The sequence below is a fragment of the Hippoglossus stenolepis genome, chromosome 1, assembly GCF_022539355.2.
Source record: "Hippoglossus stenolepis isolate QCI-W04-F060 chromosome 1, HSTE1.2, whole genome shotgun sequence".
In the NCBI taxonomy this organism is placed as follows: Eukaryota; Metazoa; Chordata; class Actinopteri; order Pleuronectiformes; family Pleuronectidae; genus Hippoglossus; species Hippoglossus stenolepis.
The window spans coordinates 17,285,254-17,301,249 of NC_061483.1; the positions used below are offsets into that span (position 1 = coordinate 17,285,254).

The following is a 15,996-nucleotide window of genomic DNA, read 5'->3' on the forward strand; positions in this document are numbered from 1 at the left end:
AAGATATTAGTCCTGTGTTGCAAAAACTTTTTTTTGTAAACACGTTCTGTTCGATTACATTGGCTTGGAGTTCGTGAGACTGCAGTCGAACCCTGCAGTCCGTTATTTATAACTGAAGACCATGGGAGGGTTTTTCTAGCATCATCTGTCATGCTCTTGTTGAGTTTTGCATTTATTTCAGTGTGTACGTAGAACATGGACACATACTGGGTTTACGTCTGAGCAATGCTTCTGAGATAAAAAAAAAAACAAAAAAAACGTTCACACGCTGTCTCTTAAATATTTCAATTTAATTTTATTTAAAATGGAGCTTTCTAAATGTATTTTGTGAAAACTATAAAAACATTTTGTACAGTAAAATTGTGTCTTAAAGAAAGCATTTTTGCCTGTTCAATGCTGTGTCCAAATACAGTGTCAGTCCTCACCGAGCAAGTAGAAGCTTAGTTTTCCCCCCGCTGCAAAAATTTGAACTAATTTCAGAAAATCCAACGCTGACAAATGCCAGGACGAGGCCTGGTAACACACATACAACACTCAGGGCTGAACCAAGTCGACAAAAGACCACACAGCACAACACCGCCGACACACAATGAGAAAGGTCAAGCAATTCACCATCGCTGGCTCTTGTTTTAGTAGAGTTACGATGGGACGGGAAAAAAAATATACAGAACCAGTGAGGATGAGGAGGGAGCAGAGAGGAGAGAGAGAGAGAGAGAGAGAGAGAGAGAGAGAGAGAAAAAAAGTCATGGAATAAAGCAGTCAGCGCCTAGAGCGAGGCAGAGGAGCGATTGTATGGCAGAGTGAGTTATTTTGCTTCACTTGCTTTCACAGCAGGGGGGTTGTGTCTCTGTGTCTCTATGTCTGTGTGTGTGTGTGTGTGTATAAGTTAGAAGGGGAGTGTTAGAGTGAGCGAGAGAGCATCTAAAAGGAAAGGATATCCAGGAGAGAGTAAGGTCAGGTAACATTCACACAGCATGTACCAACCACCAAAAGTCTTGCTAAATTGATTAATTGAATTTACACGTCTCACTCAATATTTAATAGTCCAATCAGAAATTTGAGGCTTGGAGGTTAATCAGATTTTTAAGCGGATTTTTATTTTTTTTCTGGGGCTAATGCAATTTCCCTATTCATTCAAACCAGTTTATCACACAGACGGAGGAATACTGTTCTGAGAGCGCTGGGGGAGAGAGAGGGAGCTCAGACGAAACGTGCCGTGGCAGAGGAGGAACATTAATAATTACAGAGAGCGAATGAAAGACAAATTCAAAATGCAAGAAAGACTGCAATTAGTGTCTAAATAATACACAGCTTTGGGATGAAAAGGTTTAAATGTAATTCTCGCTCTCAACAGAGTCAGGCGACATAAGTTCCTGTAAAAAGTTCCTGCACGAGAACTTTGTACAGTTTGGATCTTGTCGTTTAATGCGACGCCAATTTGGGAACTGGAAATCTGAATGTGAGTTTCCACAGTGGTGGATAGAGAAGGATACTCTGCTATTAACAGTTTGATTCTGCACTGTGTGTGTGTGTGTGTGAGATGTTTCCCTCATTGCTTTAAATATCGAAAATATCAGTCTAGATTTTGTGTATTTTGTAAACTGCTGTTCAGTTACCGTATTATGTTAATTGTTAAAATATATTAGATATGCTTTATGAAACCGAAAGTTTATATAGAAGAAAGAAAACACTGCATTACATTGTGATAATTGAAGAGTGCTGCAATGTGACAGCCATTCAATAACAGAAGCCTTATGACCTCAGCTTAAAGCTACTGCAGCTAGCAGATTAGTTGAGGGATCAATAGGACGTAAGTGGCAGCTGCCAAAAGACGTGACTATAGAAGCGTATTCTCTTCACTCAGTCCAGTGGCTTCTTCTTTTAAAAATAAATACATTTCACTACAGGCCGAGTTAAGCTTTCAAGAAGTAGGTCCGGGATGTTATATCTTATTATGAATGTTATCATGAAAAAAGAATATGAATTGTATGTAATACTGATATATGTTTTTAGCCAGATTTAAATTAATTTTTTTAAAAGGAAGTTTAGGAAAGATGGTGACTAAAAACTGAACTTAACAAAAAGTGATGTCTGGGATGTCCTTAGCACAGTGAAGTGTATTTAATACAGTCTAGTAATGAGGTGCAGGGAATCAGGGTTTCTGAAGAACCCCGTGTGGGCACTTATTTACAAAAGGCTAATATGTGTAAATGTGCATTGAGACAACATTTGGCCGAATGTTAATGTAGAGACAATTCGCTAAGTTCTAAATATATGAAATTGCGACAACCTTCTTTATGTGCACAGAGGACTCTTCAAAAATAATTCACTTTCTGAACTGAGCGAACCAAGAGTCAATCAGCAGCATGTGACACTGAGACGTGGAGAGTGTAACAGACATTTGAGAAGTAACATAAACAAATGCCAAAATGAATTTATTCCATTTGAATCTACCTTAAAGTCGTACCCTGAATACGTCGGCTCTTCTACAACAGGAACTTGGAACACATTTGTATTCTTGACAAGCTTTAGTTCACCTGCATATATGACCTGTGTGTGTCATCCCTCTCTCTCATACACCCGATATAAGAGCGCTCCATCCATGCATGAAACTGTCAGGTAACACCACCCTCACCCGACACGTGTTGCAGATGCTCACCCATACTGCCAGTTTTTACGGGAGAAAATATTCAAACTGGCATCGGCAGCAGACTGAGGAAAACAAAAATGAAACATTTAATTTTTCATGTTGTTTTTTTTTGTTCTCCCCCAACTCTTTTCTCCGTGTCACCGTTTGACCTAATTAGTTTTTTTGGGCTTGTCATGGCAAAGCAGCTCATCCAGCAAACATGCCTGATGAGGTGTGAAGCCTGCACCCGAATCCCCCTCTCCTACCCTCTGCCCACATTCCAGCCTACTGGAGGTAGACGTCACTCACCGGCACAGTCTCAGGGTCAGATGGAGGAATCCCTATTTAAACCTGAAGCCAGCGAGGGCAGACCAGAGATCAGTCATTCACAACTCACTTGTAGCCAACTTTGCCTTCAGACACAGTTCAGTAAAAATCATCATGTCGTTCACCGTTTAATTGTTTTCTTTTATTTATTCAACAAAAGCACAGTCCATTGAATTATCCTAGAAAAAAAAACATGTACTTTCAGACTCATGTACACGGTGGAGCTAAGCAGGAAGTGGCCACTTGTTTCGTAAAGTAAGCGCTGAACTTGGGAGAATGTAGTTAAATTATTTAAAGTCAGTCAAGACTGAGAGTCTGTAATGACTAAAAAATATTTCATGATTACACTTAACATGTAAACAAGCTCCCTGGAGTCAGAAAAAAAAAGAAAAAAAAGTACTGTATCTTAAATTATCCCTCCATCTTGGATTTTAATTGGGTTAAGTATAAGTCCCCCTGTGCATCATGTGACTTTGGGTGACATTTCAAAATACTACGGGGCTGACTTTTTATTGTTTGAAGCAGTGTAGAGTTTGATGTGACCTTATATTAAAAAGGAACTTGAAATGTACGATGCAACGTGTCCATTATGAGAAGAGGTACTGTGGATGTTTAGGTCTTCACCCCTGGCTGGGACAGTTGGCAGGTGGTAATGGCTGCCAGGGTTATCGTGGTTGACATTATGTGGGCAAGGGAACAACCTGGTCCCCGTGGTAAAGAGGACAACGCTGCGGTGTTCCAGGTGTTGGGTTTGCCCGTGGCGACTGTGTGGGAGCTCTAGAAGTCCAGGTGTTTGTTGCCGGAAGTGCCGGAGCCACAGGCTGAAGCCGCCGCGGCCCCTCCTGCCAGCTCCCCCCTGCTCACACGACTCACCGTCTCAGACAGGTCTGGAGGCAAATGCAGTCTCTACAGAAATTAGAGTGAGAGAGAGGGAGAGAGGGGGCAGAGTATTAGATCAGCTTGTATGAAGAAAAAAGAAAGCACTGCAGTGGATCAACATACAGTAGATGGTACACTTCAGCGATGTTTATTCACAGAGAAGCATGTTGGGCTGAAATTGCATTAGATGCTTCACCACTCCCCTCAGCACTGGCAGCGCTGAGTAAACCTGCTAGCGTGCTGCTAAATGCTTCAGAGAGCTTTAGGTCTGTTACAGCTCACATGGAATATGTGTGTGAGTGTGTGTGAGTGTGTGTGAGTGTGTGTGAGGTGGAAGTGCTTTGAGAGAACTGTGTATGGGACACAACGGCATGCATTAATGGGGTGATGTAAGAGAAAGTTTGTATTCAACAAAAAATTTCAGGGAGAATCAAAAGATGTTTTTGTTTTCATCGACACCAGCCCCGGCCCTCATCACCAAAAGAAACTCGTTGTCTTCCCAAGTTGATATGTTCGTCTGTGTCTACGTGTATGGATAAAGTGTATTTGCTGTTTCTTTACTGTGTTTGAAACACAGATGATTATGTTCGGCTAATGCCAGAGTCATTAGAATCAAGTCATTTAGCCGTTCCACACTAAAGCTTATCTGTGGAGCCGCCCTGTGCCAACTCAAAGCACAAAGGGCCACTCATGTAAAGCCCCCTAACACTAACACGCAAACCACTATAAAGCTTAAGAGGGCTACGCTGCTGCTCCGCTCTCTCCTGAAGCCACAAGGAAAGGCCGCCGGTGGCACTCATCAAACAAAGTCTTGAAGAGGTCCTACGAGTGGGAGAGGAGGTGAAGTGTCCCCTGAGTCAAGTGTGCGCCTGACAATGGTGTTGAGTAGCTTGTCGCTCGAGTGTCTGTCGAGGAGGTTGAATCAGAATACAGGCATCCCGGGTACAAGAGAAGTTAAACCCTGTAATTTGCCCCTGAAAGAATCTGCCATGACATCTGAAACCCACTGGTCAAAAGCCTGCGCTCCCACCCCACCCCAGCCCTCTAAACATTCCCTGCCCGCCACATCCTTACCCCCTCCAGACATCCAGCTTTAGGAGAGCCCTTCCACTCCCACAGATACTTATCTTTTTCTTAATCGCTAGGTGTTTGGGTACAGGGTTTAGCAGTGTCATTACTAAAGACATCATTTGGGACGACACAACACTCTTCCCCCCTCTAGGGCGGACCGCTTCCTTCCTTTGCTTAATACTGCTTTAAGGAGCATTAAAACACCTGAGTCTGAGCAGCAGAATGCTTTTACGTCACTGATGTTCCTGTCTGATATGAAGCCTTGTGCTCCTGCTGCTGCGGCCAACACGTTTGAGGTGCATCGTGCTCAAGTGGCCTCTTTTCTGTTGAGCACATGGCCTTTGTGTGTGTGTGTTGTGTGTGTGTGTGTGTGTGTGTGTGTGTGTGTGTGTGTGTGTGTGTGTGTGTGTGTGTGTGTGTGTGTGTGTGTGTGTGTGTGTTTGCCTACTCTACTTGTCAAGCAACTATAGGAAACAAGAGGAGTAGCCTTCATACAGCCTAGCAGATTATCAGGGGCAGGTGAGCACTGAGACACTGTGAAGGACCTATAATTTAATGAAAGATGGTAAAGGTAAGGTTACACAGGACCTACAGAGGCAAGGATGAAAGCTTCCCTCTTTGGCTACAGCCTTACTACTATGTTTTCCAGTTTTTTTAGACATGCACTAAACTCCTCATTTGAACGCAAATGTCCGGGTGCGAGCCTCCGGATTATGTGCAGACATTCTCTGCCTTGTCCCCAAGTAGATTTTGCATAAAGTCATTAGAATCCGATGTGAGAACCCAGCGGGGGGATTCATTTGCAATAATGACAAAATACAGAAAAAGAAATCAAATATTTTCAGGGGAAAAAGCGGTGCCATACACGTAGAAGACACCGACAAAGATGTCAAGAGAGTTTGTGGTGATAAGAGCTGATCTCCGCAGCGGAATTAATACGTTACTTCCTGCCACTGCCTTCTGCACCACCCCTCGCCTGAACAATGTGGAGGATTTGTTGCTGTTGTGAACGCGTCTGTGCAGAGAAGCTCCTGCTGTGTTGTGCTTGTGTGAAAGGGAAACTGCGGATAAAGTCCGGACATAATTCTCTGGACTTTATCAGGCGAGTTTTAGAGCTGCTTAAACGGGGCCCCCGTTTTAGTTTGAAAAGCTGGAACTGCATTTTATTCTGAACGGGCAGAAAGAGAGATGTTTGGAAACTCTAACAAGAGCTTACTGATTGGGTCTTCACTGATTCATCAGGCTCCTATTACATGTTCCTCTTCTGGAAAAACACAAAGAGCATTAGCCTCAGCTACCAGTGCAGAACAAAACATGGATAATCAACAAGCGTTGCTGACCCTGTTTTGAGTTCTGAGTAGGAGACGAGATAATATTCGTACAATCTCCGATAATTCCTGTGTACTTCGAAAAAAACACACGTCTTCCTGTTTACACCGACACGTGTATGTCAAGTATATGTGAGTGGTCATATGATATACAGTTTCAGGCATGTTAAGCTGCTTTCAGACATGCACTGGTCTCTGCTGGATTCACCACGAGCGAGTGGGGGGGGTGGTTGATGACGCTTCTAACACACGAAAGATGCAAAAATGCAAAAACCAAAAAGAAAACAAATATCACCCAGTGAAAAAGCGGCGTCACACATGTAGAAGACACCGACAAAGATGTCAGGAGAGTTTTTGGTGATGAGAGCCGACGACGGTGTCAGGCTGCTGTAAACATGATCACATGATCTCGGCAGCAGAGTTAATACGTCGCTTCCTGTGTCTGTCTGCCGCAGTCGGCTGCTCCACCTCTCGCCTGAATAATGCGAAGGATTGGATGCAGTTGTGAAAGCATCTGTGCAGAGAAGCTCCCGCTGTGTTGTGGATGTGTTAAAGACAGACTACAGGTAAACTCCGTAGCCAATTCTCTGGATTTTACCCGCAGGTCATGTTTGAAAACGCTTTAGTGCAGACAAGGATTAAAACCTGATAAGAAGCCAAAACGTTTGAGTGGACAGATATCAAAACAAAACAGTGTTTTTAAACAAAAATGTAGTAGTATGGATGTAGCTTTAGGGGAAGACAAGACAAATGAGCATAAACCAACGAGTTAAAAAGTTCCTACATGATGAATTTGTTGGACTTTTCTTTGTACGCAACTCTTTCTCTGACTCTCTCTCGCTCAGACACACACAAACAACCATGCAAACTCATATATTGGCCTTGAGGGGGCCTCCAGAAGCTCTGCTCCGCTTCCATCCCTGCCAAACCTCACCTGTGTAACCTTTCGTGTCTTCAGCTCACTCAAGTGTGATTGAAAAAGAAAAACAATGCATTGATCAAGCCTGGACTCAGTCCTGCTTAGTGCAGTGCAGCGGAAACACGGTAGAGAGAAGGGTAGGAGAAAAATCAATCACATATACATCATTCTCAGTGGGTGAGGAAAGAAAAAAGAAAAAAAAAAGACATCACACCGTTGTCTGGCTGTCACGCACCCAAGGCCCTGGCTACCACCATGCCTGCTTGGCTCTGGGCTCTGTAAACCTACTGAGCATGTGCAGAGCGAAGGTCAAAGCAATCCAGAAGTGAAGCTCAGCTCCTCTAACCTTTGAGTTCAGGGGCAGATGAGAACAATCAATGGCTACATCAAAGTTGGAGGGAGGAGCAGACAAACCAATCGATCGGTTTGACACACAGAGGGAAAACACAGCCTAGTAACAGTCAGCAGCGTCCCGCACATCACTGACAGCCACTGTTAGAGCTGATAACTCTTATTGGTTTTCAGCGGCCATATAGGAACTTCATTTATACTCACTCCCGCTCTAGAAAACAATGTCAACGGAGAAAAAAAACTCCCTTTACTCTGATATTGAAAATTTCGCCCAAACACAGGGTTAGTACCTTGCATTTATTTGAGTAGTAATAGGCCAACCATGGTGCTGCCATGGACATTTGTGTTGACACCAAATGAATGGAGGTCAGTGCAGGACTTAGACAGACATAGTCACGGAGGCTCTGAGTCTGCTTCCCTACGACCTGCACACTCCATGATGTAAACAAGGACATCCGGAAAACCCTCAGAGGCATAGTGGGGTGTATTTGTGTGTGAAGTCTTTCTCTGCTGCCTGGCAACCTTCACGAGGGTGGAGAAAGAGGGATAAAATAAGAGAGAGGGGGGTGTCACTGGATGGGAGTGGACGGCGGGAAAGTAAACCATTGGCTGTGGTGCGCTACTGGAGGGGGGATTGTGAAAATGACTGTGTGCCACAATGTTACTGCTGAGTATGTGTGTGCAAATGTGTGTGTGTGTGAGTGTGTTAAGAGTTGTGATGTCAATGTTCCCTCCCTGGTGGCGGGCAGGGGTAAAGGTCTGTGGTTCAGCTCCGCTCCACAGCCAGAGGGGCTGGGGCCATGCTGGCAACAGGGTGAGGGGTGACAAAGCTCCAAACGAGTGCTAAGCACTTGAAATGAGCCCTGAGGGTTGGCCCAGAGACTAGCTTTGGCTAAGAGGGTTACTAATATCTCCCCATAATGGACAATTCCCCTCAGCTTACCAAACACCCCAAAGACCCGGTTGTTAAGGAGTACAGAGGTTCATGCTACTTGTGACTGGATGGTTACAACCTCCGCATGTCGCAGAGTTTCATGGGTCAGAAAAGGCACAAAAATCACAGTTGTAATGTTTTTTCCTTCACGTGCAACAACAGAAGAGTGTTATATTTCAGGAATCCAGATGTAGACAATTTTTCCAACTGTAGCTTACAAGGGACCGGCTCACACAAAGCAGTGCCATCAAAGGCATTCCACTGGTGGTAACGGCTTGCTAATGACTGGAGTATTAGGTGCTAATTTAACGAGTCATTTCTTCCATAGAGTTTTAGCCACACTTTCAAATGGCCTGTGTCACTGTACAGCTTAGAACTATGGGAAACCCAACACCTTGTTGGAACACATGACGACTGGTCTGGCTGTTCCAATCAGATTAGCCGTTGTAGGAACATGTTCAGTGAAGTGACACGGTATTTACCATAAACACCTACTTAACACAATAACTGTAGTCGTTTGGTCAGTATATTATAAGCTCTATTAAGTCAGTGAAATGAGAGAAAGTAAATGCTGTATAACTAAGCAGAAGTTGTTAGAATCACAGGAGAAACAACAACTAATCAATCTGGCTATGTGCTGTCATGCATGAAATAAGACATTTCTGTTATTGTGCTGATACACAACAATGCAATGATATCATTCTATAGTTTGAATGGATATATATGGCACACGTCTAGTATTCATGTACAGTGGTCACACTAGAGGGGATACCTCTCGCCAATTCCATTTCTCTGTGCAGCACAGCTGCGGTGCAGCCACTGTAAACTAATGTGCACGTCTGTCCACAACACCAGGTCAATGTCCTCCATTTCGAGTCTCATTTCTACAACCAGCCGAGGGTCAAAATGGTAGCAGAACAAAATTGGTAGAGATTTCCCAGACTCGTTGGTCTATCCAGTCACTAAACCAAGCTGAATCACCCCCCAGCGTCATAATCCCTCACACCTCTAAAGTTACACCGCATTGTGTGGGAAATCATTTGCTGAACCTATAGGAAGAACTAGTATTAACTTCAGCCCACCAAAACCCACATAATGAGGTGATGTGCTTATTCTATTCGTGAAGCGACTATCATCACATTTACGCTGGTAGTGTGAGAGGATACTTCCTCTACCTTTGCCAGGAAATAAATAAATGCAGAAACAACTCAGCATAAATCCCATCACTCTGGTAATTCCATCCCACCTGCACCTAACAAAAGCCAGAAGAAGCTTTACCTTCCTCTTCTTTTGTGGCAGCGTGCAACACGATCCCCGGCCCTACCCTCAGAATAACCTGTTGACTGGGGAGGTTTCAATCTCTCAGTTTGTCTTTTTTAAACTTTTAAAGTCTTTTGATTTCATTCATTGTTTCATGTGATGTTTTTTTGTCAAACAAATATATTGTTGTTTTATGTCCGATTGTTGTTTTTATGTCCAAATGCACCAACCACACCAAGGCAACTTCCTGTATGTGTAAATATACTTCTGATAATTATTTTCTATCTCCCTGCATCCCTCACTTTCAGTAGCTTAAAATGTTGGTGATTAAGGATTTTAAACTTATTCAACTAATTCAGGATTAAATAAATTCATCAAGTATAACATTTTACTTAAGGATGGGTACATTTTCTAACTGTACACTGTTCTATTGACATGCCTGCTGCTTGAAAATACTGAACATGTAAATTAAGAAAGACAAAGACGGTAAGGCAGGAAACAAGAACGCAAGAAATAAGCTACTTTCAGACATGCACTGAAGTCAGGACATTTTCCTTGAGGGGCTTATGTGACAACACCAATGTCTGATTCATTTGCTCCAGAGGACTTCCTGAGTTTTTCCATCCAGCCCCCTCGTAAAATGTCTGGAAAATGACGGGGATGTCCATGGGAGAATACAGCAAGAACATTTCCAGAAAATTCAAAGTGAGTGAGTGGGTTTGTTGACATTTCTAAAATGGGATGGACATGATCACCATCTTCGATGTGCTGTAAACAAAAAGACTGATTTCCACAGCAGAACTTATACGTCACGTCCTGCCGGACATTTCACTGTTGTTGTGAACGCATCTGACCCAGACAATCTCCTGCTGCGTTCTTCATATGGTAAAGGCAAAATGTCCTGTTCATGTCTCAAAACAGCTCGACACTGGAGCTTACCTCGAGTATCTTTTTTATAATTGGGCGAAGGTCACCTGCTCGTAATGTCACCTGCTGCCTGATCCAGGATAATCTGAGACACAGGCCTACACACAGTCTGACATACAGATACAGACACTGGCTTATCATCTCTTCTGCTTCAGGGATAATGGATCTGACAGAGTAGACAGCAGACAGGCAGAAGGATGAGTAAGCATTTTTAGTGTAATTATATTCCCCAACACAGGAAGAATGGGAATGGACGAACAAATGACTGAATTTCATTAGAAGTGAGCAGGACTAAACAGGAAATTGATTAGCTGACAATATTGAAAGGGATTTTTTTTTTTTTAGACCTAATGGAATGTTTGTTTCTGTTCCCTTGATTAACTAGCTCCTGACGTACCCTTCACGCTCCACAGACGGATGTAAAACAGCATTTAATAGCATGTCATGTTAGTAAACATGACATGCATGGGAAATCAGATAGCACTGCGCTGCTTCTGAATAACCAAATGGACAAACAAGGGCCAAAGTGTAACCGTGCTGTAGCACAACAACTTGACTTGTTATCTCCCTCGTCATCATCTTCCACTGAGCCCTCCTCTGGGGTCTCTGCTCGGGCCTGTCAAGAGCTTTGACAGGAGATGCAGCGTGGGGCCATTTTGTCTCTTTTCAGTTCGGTTTTGTTTCTCTTTGGAGGGCAGTGATGTATGGACCGTGGGCGTTGTAGGGTGAGGGGGTGAGGGCACATTGACCCCAGTGGTGATGGGTAGTAAGGGGTGGGGGCTAGTTGGTGTTATGGACTTGGGCACAGCCAGGGAGTGCTGGTCCGCCCCTGGAGTGACATGGTGCCTGGAGAGAAAGGGAGAGGGATAGAGGGCGTAGAGTACAAACATGTCTAAGTGCTGCCTTCACTACAGATAGGCCCATAGCAAAGAGTGCGGCTGCATGGGTTATGACAGCATATCTGGGGGACCTCTCGTGCCCTCCACCCCTCAAACACACATTTTACCCCTCGAACCATGACTCTGATATAAACATGTTCAGGTTAAAAAAAACACTGACACTTTTGGTAAGAGCAGGTTTTACAGTGCTACTGACGCCCTGTTATAATTTGAATATCATTTGAATATCACTCACATGATTTGCATCTGCCCACTACTAAACATTTCAGCCTCCACAAAAGAGGCAATTTCCTTCAGGTCCGTGTGGTTAAGATTTTCAATCCAAAAAGAGTACAACTTGCTTCATGTTTTTACGTATTTTTCCTTTATTCTTGTCAAATTACGACTATATTCTTCAAATATTATAACTTAATTGTCGTAATCTTACGGTTTTATTTGGGGGATCTCCAATTCTTTTTCTCTTCAACATGGCCTTAATACTATCAAATCTTAGTACATGGCTAAATAACAGCTAGAGGTTAAAGTAACAGCTTAAACCACTATTTAATTGTGTCTTGGCAAAGTAAGTACATTTCTACTTAAAAATAATTGTTCGACCACTTTGAGAGTTTACATCTTTAGAAAAATGTGTTGGACTATGATCTGTAGCAGTTTCCAATATTTCTCTAATGTCTCCAATGGTCTCATGGCAACTTCATGATGCAAAGGCTCACAGCAAATAAATATATTCTTTAGAATTTTGTACTATTCTCTGGCTCTGTCACCGCTTTAGTCACCAAAAAATAAAGCCAGAGAACCACCAATGAAAATTAGCCATGTATTATTCATGTTTTTCCTATGTCAGTCTAGTGCGCAAACCCATGTACAAAAAGACAGAGGGACCCACAGGGCCACTTGCCTATGCATGTGTCACACAGAAGTATTTACAACATACGCTCACAAAGCAGGTTATTACAACTAAGGCTCCCTCAACCCCGTCTCCCCTTCAAACGAAAGTCCTATTCCTCTCTCATCGCTTGTGTCGTGATGGAGTTCACGCAGTTTACAGGCATAACATTTGGCAAAGTGAAAGGTCATGTGGAGGTTACTGTGTCAGCCTGGGTAAGTGGCTGACCCCTTGGGAGAGGCGGGGGTGATCGCTCTCGCAGAGGAATAGTCTGTTGTGCTCGCAGAAGACTGACTGATGCACATTCGAATCAGAGACACTGGGACAGAAGGCAAAAGATGACAACATGTTATCTGCCTTTCAAAATGTACATCATCATACACGATGGTCTTAAATCTCCACCACCAAATTTGTGAAGCTTATTTAACACCATTTGCCTACTTGTGCTTGTCCTGCATGTAGCATTATTGCACTGAAGGCTCCAAGATGACGTAGCCGTTGGTTTTGTCCCTGCTCGGTGCCACAAAGAGCAGCTTAATACGGCTGCATCCTCCTCAGTAAAAGAGATGAACCATAGAGAGGTAGAGCTGTGCATGACAACCCGGGATCAGGTCTTTTCACAGGGATTTCCTTGGACATGTTCATGGCTTTGATTCAGCAATTTGAAATCTTCCAAGAACTAAATGAGTAACTTCGGAACACACAGAAAACTTTGATGCTGTCACCATTTACCAGTCCTGATCTTGAGAGTCAGCAAGAGAGGGAAGAAGCAGAGTGGAGGCGACGGATAGAAAGGTTGAAGAACAGGTGGTATAAAAATGTTACAGTTAAACAGATTTACCAGGAAGAAAATCTACCCATGTGGCAAAGTGATGCAAAGGGGACAATAGAGTGAAAGCATATGAAGTTAATCATTTGTATACGTCTAAGAAAGTTGTGCTCCCATTGCATTTAACTGTTACAAATGTTAAACCTGTGTAAGATTAAGTGCTGACGTGTTTATATCACATTTGTCTTTGTGGTTGCACAGGAGTGTGCGTGTATGTTTGCATGCATCCGTGTCTGTTCGACTGCCTGGATGAATAAAGGGGGGTGGGTATAATCCATCACCAGTTGATAGTCCTCACAAAAAAGGAGCCCTTTTTGCTGAGAGGACAGCCCTTGTGCGGACAAAGACCACCATACTGGGGACTTCATAGGACCCAGCTGAAAAGGTGTTGCCCAGAGTAACCCCATTCACATTAACAGGCATGCTGGCCAAAGCCAGTCATTACTGCTGACTTGGACCAGCCGGGCCACACATAGACCAGCCTAGAGCCTCTAAGGCCATTCACTCCACATCAGCCCACAGGCAAACAGCCTGAACTCTGCCACTGGGGAGCATCTAGAATTGTTACCATTCAATTCGACTGTCCGTCTTGAGAGCTTCAATGTATGCAGCCTTTGAGCACTTTTATAAAAAAAAAAAAACAGGGATATACAGTTTTCTAGGGCAACACTGGAGTAAGATTTGAACAGACACTTCAAGATAAAGCTCGGATAATAAACAATAGTTGCCAGGGTAAAACTTTGACTTCCATTAAGTAAGATGAGACAGATAGGAGCTTCTTGGTTTAAATCTACATACAGTATAACAAGCTCCTTCTATATAGAGATCTCGCTATGTTGTCGTTAGGGAGACCCCTTGTTGCGACACCTTTGCTTGTTTATACTGAACCAATGCAAGCCAGCGATGGGATTTTACATAGCATGTCTGTAGTACAGAATCAGAGACTTGTAACACACCATCATCTGTCCAGCGATGTCAGTTCTTCAATTCGGCTCAGTTACTACCTCTGCTGCTGGGAGAAGGTGGAACAACAATCCTGTCCTATGTATGAACATACATTTTACATTTAAAAAATGATATGGAATAAAGGTGCAACATTCCTGCATTTAACGGATATAGTAAAAGGGGCTAAAGTTGCAATGACTGTAGTAAGTAAATATCTATCTGGCTGCGATATGGCAACATTGACGCATTTCTTTCCATCCGCTGTTGTTCTACTACCACTGTCATTGGTGACAGTCTCCATCGAGGGTCACCTCTGTCACAGTTACACAGTGGAACGGTATGAGAGAAAAGCTGAAGCACTCCCACTGGACTTGTATACTGGGATTTTTGGGTCTGAAATGCTTCGCTTCACTAATCCACTGAACTCCAAACAACACTATGGAAAAACAAAATATTTTCCTTTCTCCGTTTTCACTGATACAACCACTCAAAGTTCAAAGTTGAATGAAGGGCAACTGGTCTTGGTTGTAGGTAGATAAAGATGTTTCATATGATTTCAACTAACATTCAAGAGGCTTCAACATCAGTTTTTCCATGTTTACGCCCGGTGTCCACACTACTCCAGAGTTTTTGAGCTGACCCAGTTTTAGTTTGAAAGATCCAGAGTTGTGTTTTAGTCTGGATGGACACACACTTAACTTAACTATAGTAAACTATGACTCGGACACCCATGTTTGTTTCCTGATTGGGTCTTATCAGTGACAACGTGTCCTTCCATCTTCTTTCAAGTGACCTTTTTCTAGAGGAGAAAAAAAAAACGTCATCAGCCTCAACTACCAGTGACAACTGCAACACGGATAGAAATTACAAACATTATTCATCTCGTTTGTAGAATTGTATAGAGCATTGTAGGTGCGGGATAAGTGCTGTGGAAGGCCTCCTCATCTGTTGAGGAATGGTTTCTCTACTTTGACAGAGAAGGCCTCTGTCAAGTCTCAACAACCAAGTCCAGTTGGCCTCGATTCAACTTTTCTTGAATGACCGTGATCTGGTTCAGACATCATGAATGTTCAAACTTTTATTATAAAGTCTGATTGAATATTGTTGAATCAAATAGCTATTTATGATCAATGTTTTACAAACAGATGAAACGCAGACAAACCTCAGGCCCTGTTCAGACATGGTATTAACAACCATCTCAGGTGATCTAATCACTTATCTAGTCGTGTACTAGATAGTTTTACTTCTACACCCAAGCCGTATCAGGGATGTTTTGAGATCTGATCACTGACCACATTTGTGGGACAGAATTGGCTACCAATCTTCGCAGTGAGAACACAAATGTGTCCTGAGCCATATATTGAAAGAGCACATACTCCCCGCTGACGTCCTCTGACCTACTACGGTTTCAAGTATTTTTATACTTCCTCGTGTTTCCTATTCATTGATTTATTAGTGGCCACCATCACAATATCAACATTGACGTCAAAATATTTATTTTGTTATTTTGTATATAGATTCATTGGAGAGAAGCAATGTATTGATCCCTAAGCCCCTCTTACATCGCTTTGTTCATCTTCCTTATCTTCCTCTCACACCAAAACAAAACATGGACATCCGATCTATCTTTATAGTCTGACTGGCTAAAAACAACATAATTTGGTCTTTGAGGACAGAAATGATGTACATGTTTATTAGCATTGAGTGGGTATGTGAGATCCGATCACATAGGAGACACATTCTAATGCCAGGTGTGAACTGAAATATTTAGAGCCGTCTACTTGCAATCGGATCACCAAAGACGGGTGTTAA

General features: G+C 43.0%; 1 protein-coding gene across 1 annotated transcript in view; it reads right to left on the reverse strand.

The window, feature by feature from the left end:
• Positions 1–3,076: 3,076 nt before the first annotated feature.
• Positions 3,077–15,996, reverse strand: part of elp4 (elongator acetyltransferase complex subunit 4) — a 54,961-nt gene continuing 42,041 nt past the window's right edge. The window contains exon 10 of the mRNA XM_035158017.2: positions 3,077–3,862. Coding sequence (XP_035013908.1) covers positions 3,734–3,862 — 129 coding nt within the window. The 3' untranslated portion in view covers positions 3,077–3,733. The remainder of the gene's footprint in view (positions 3,863–15,996) is intronic.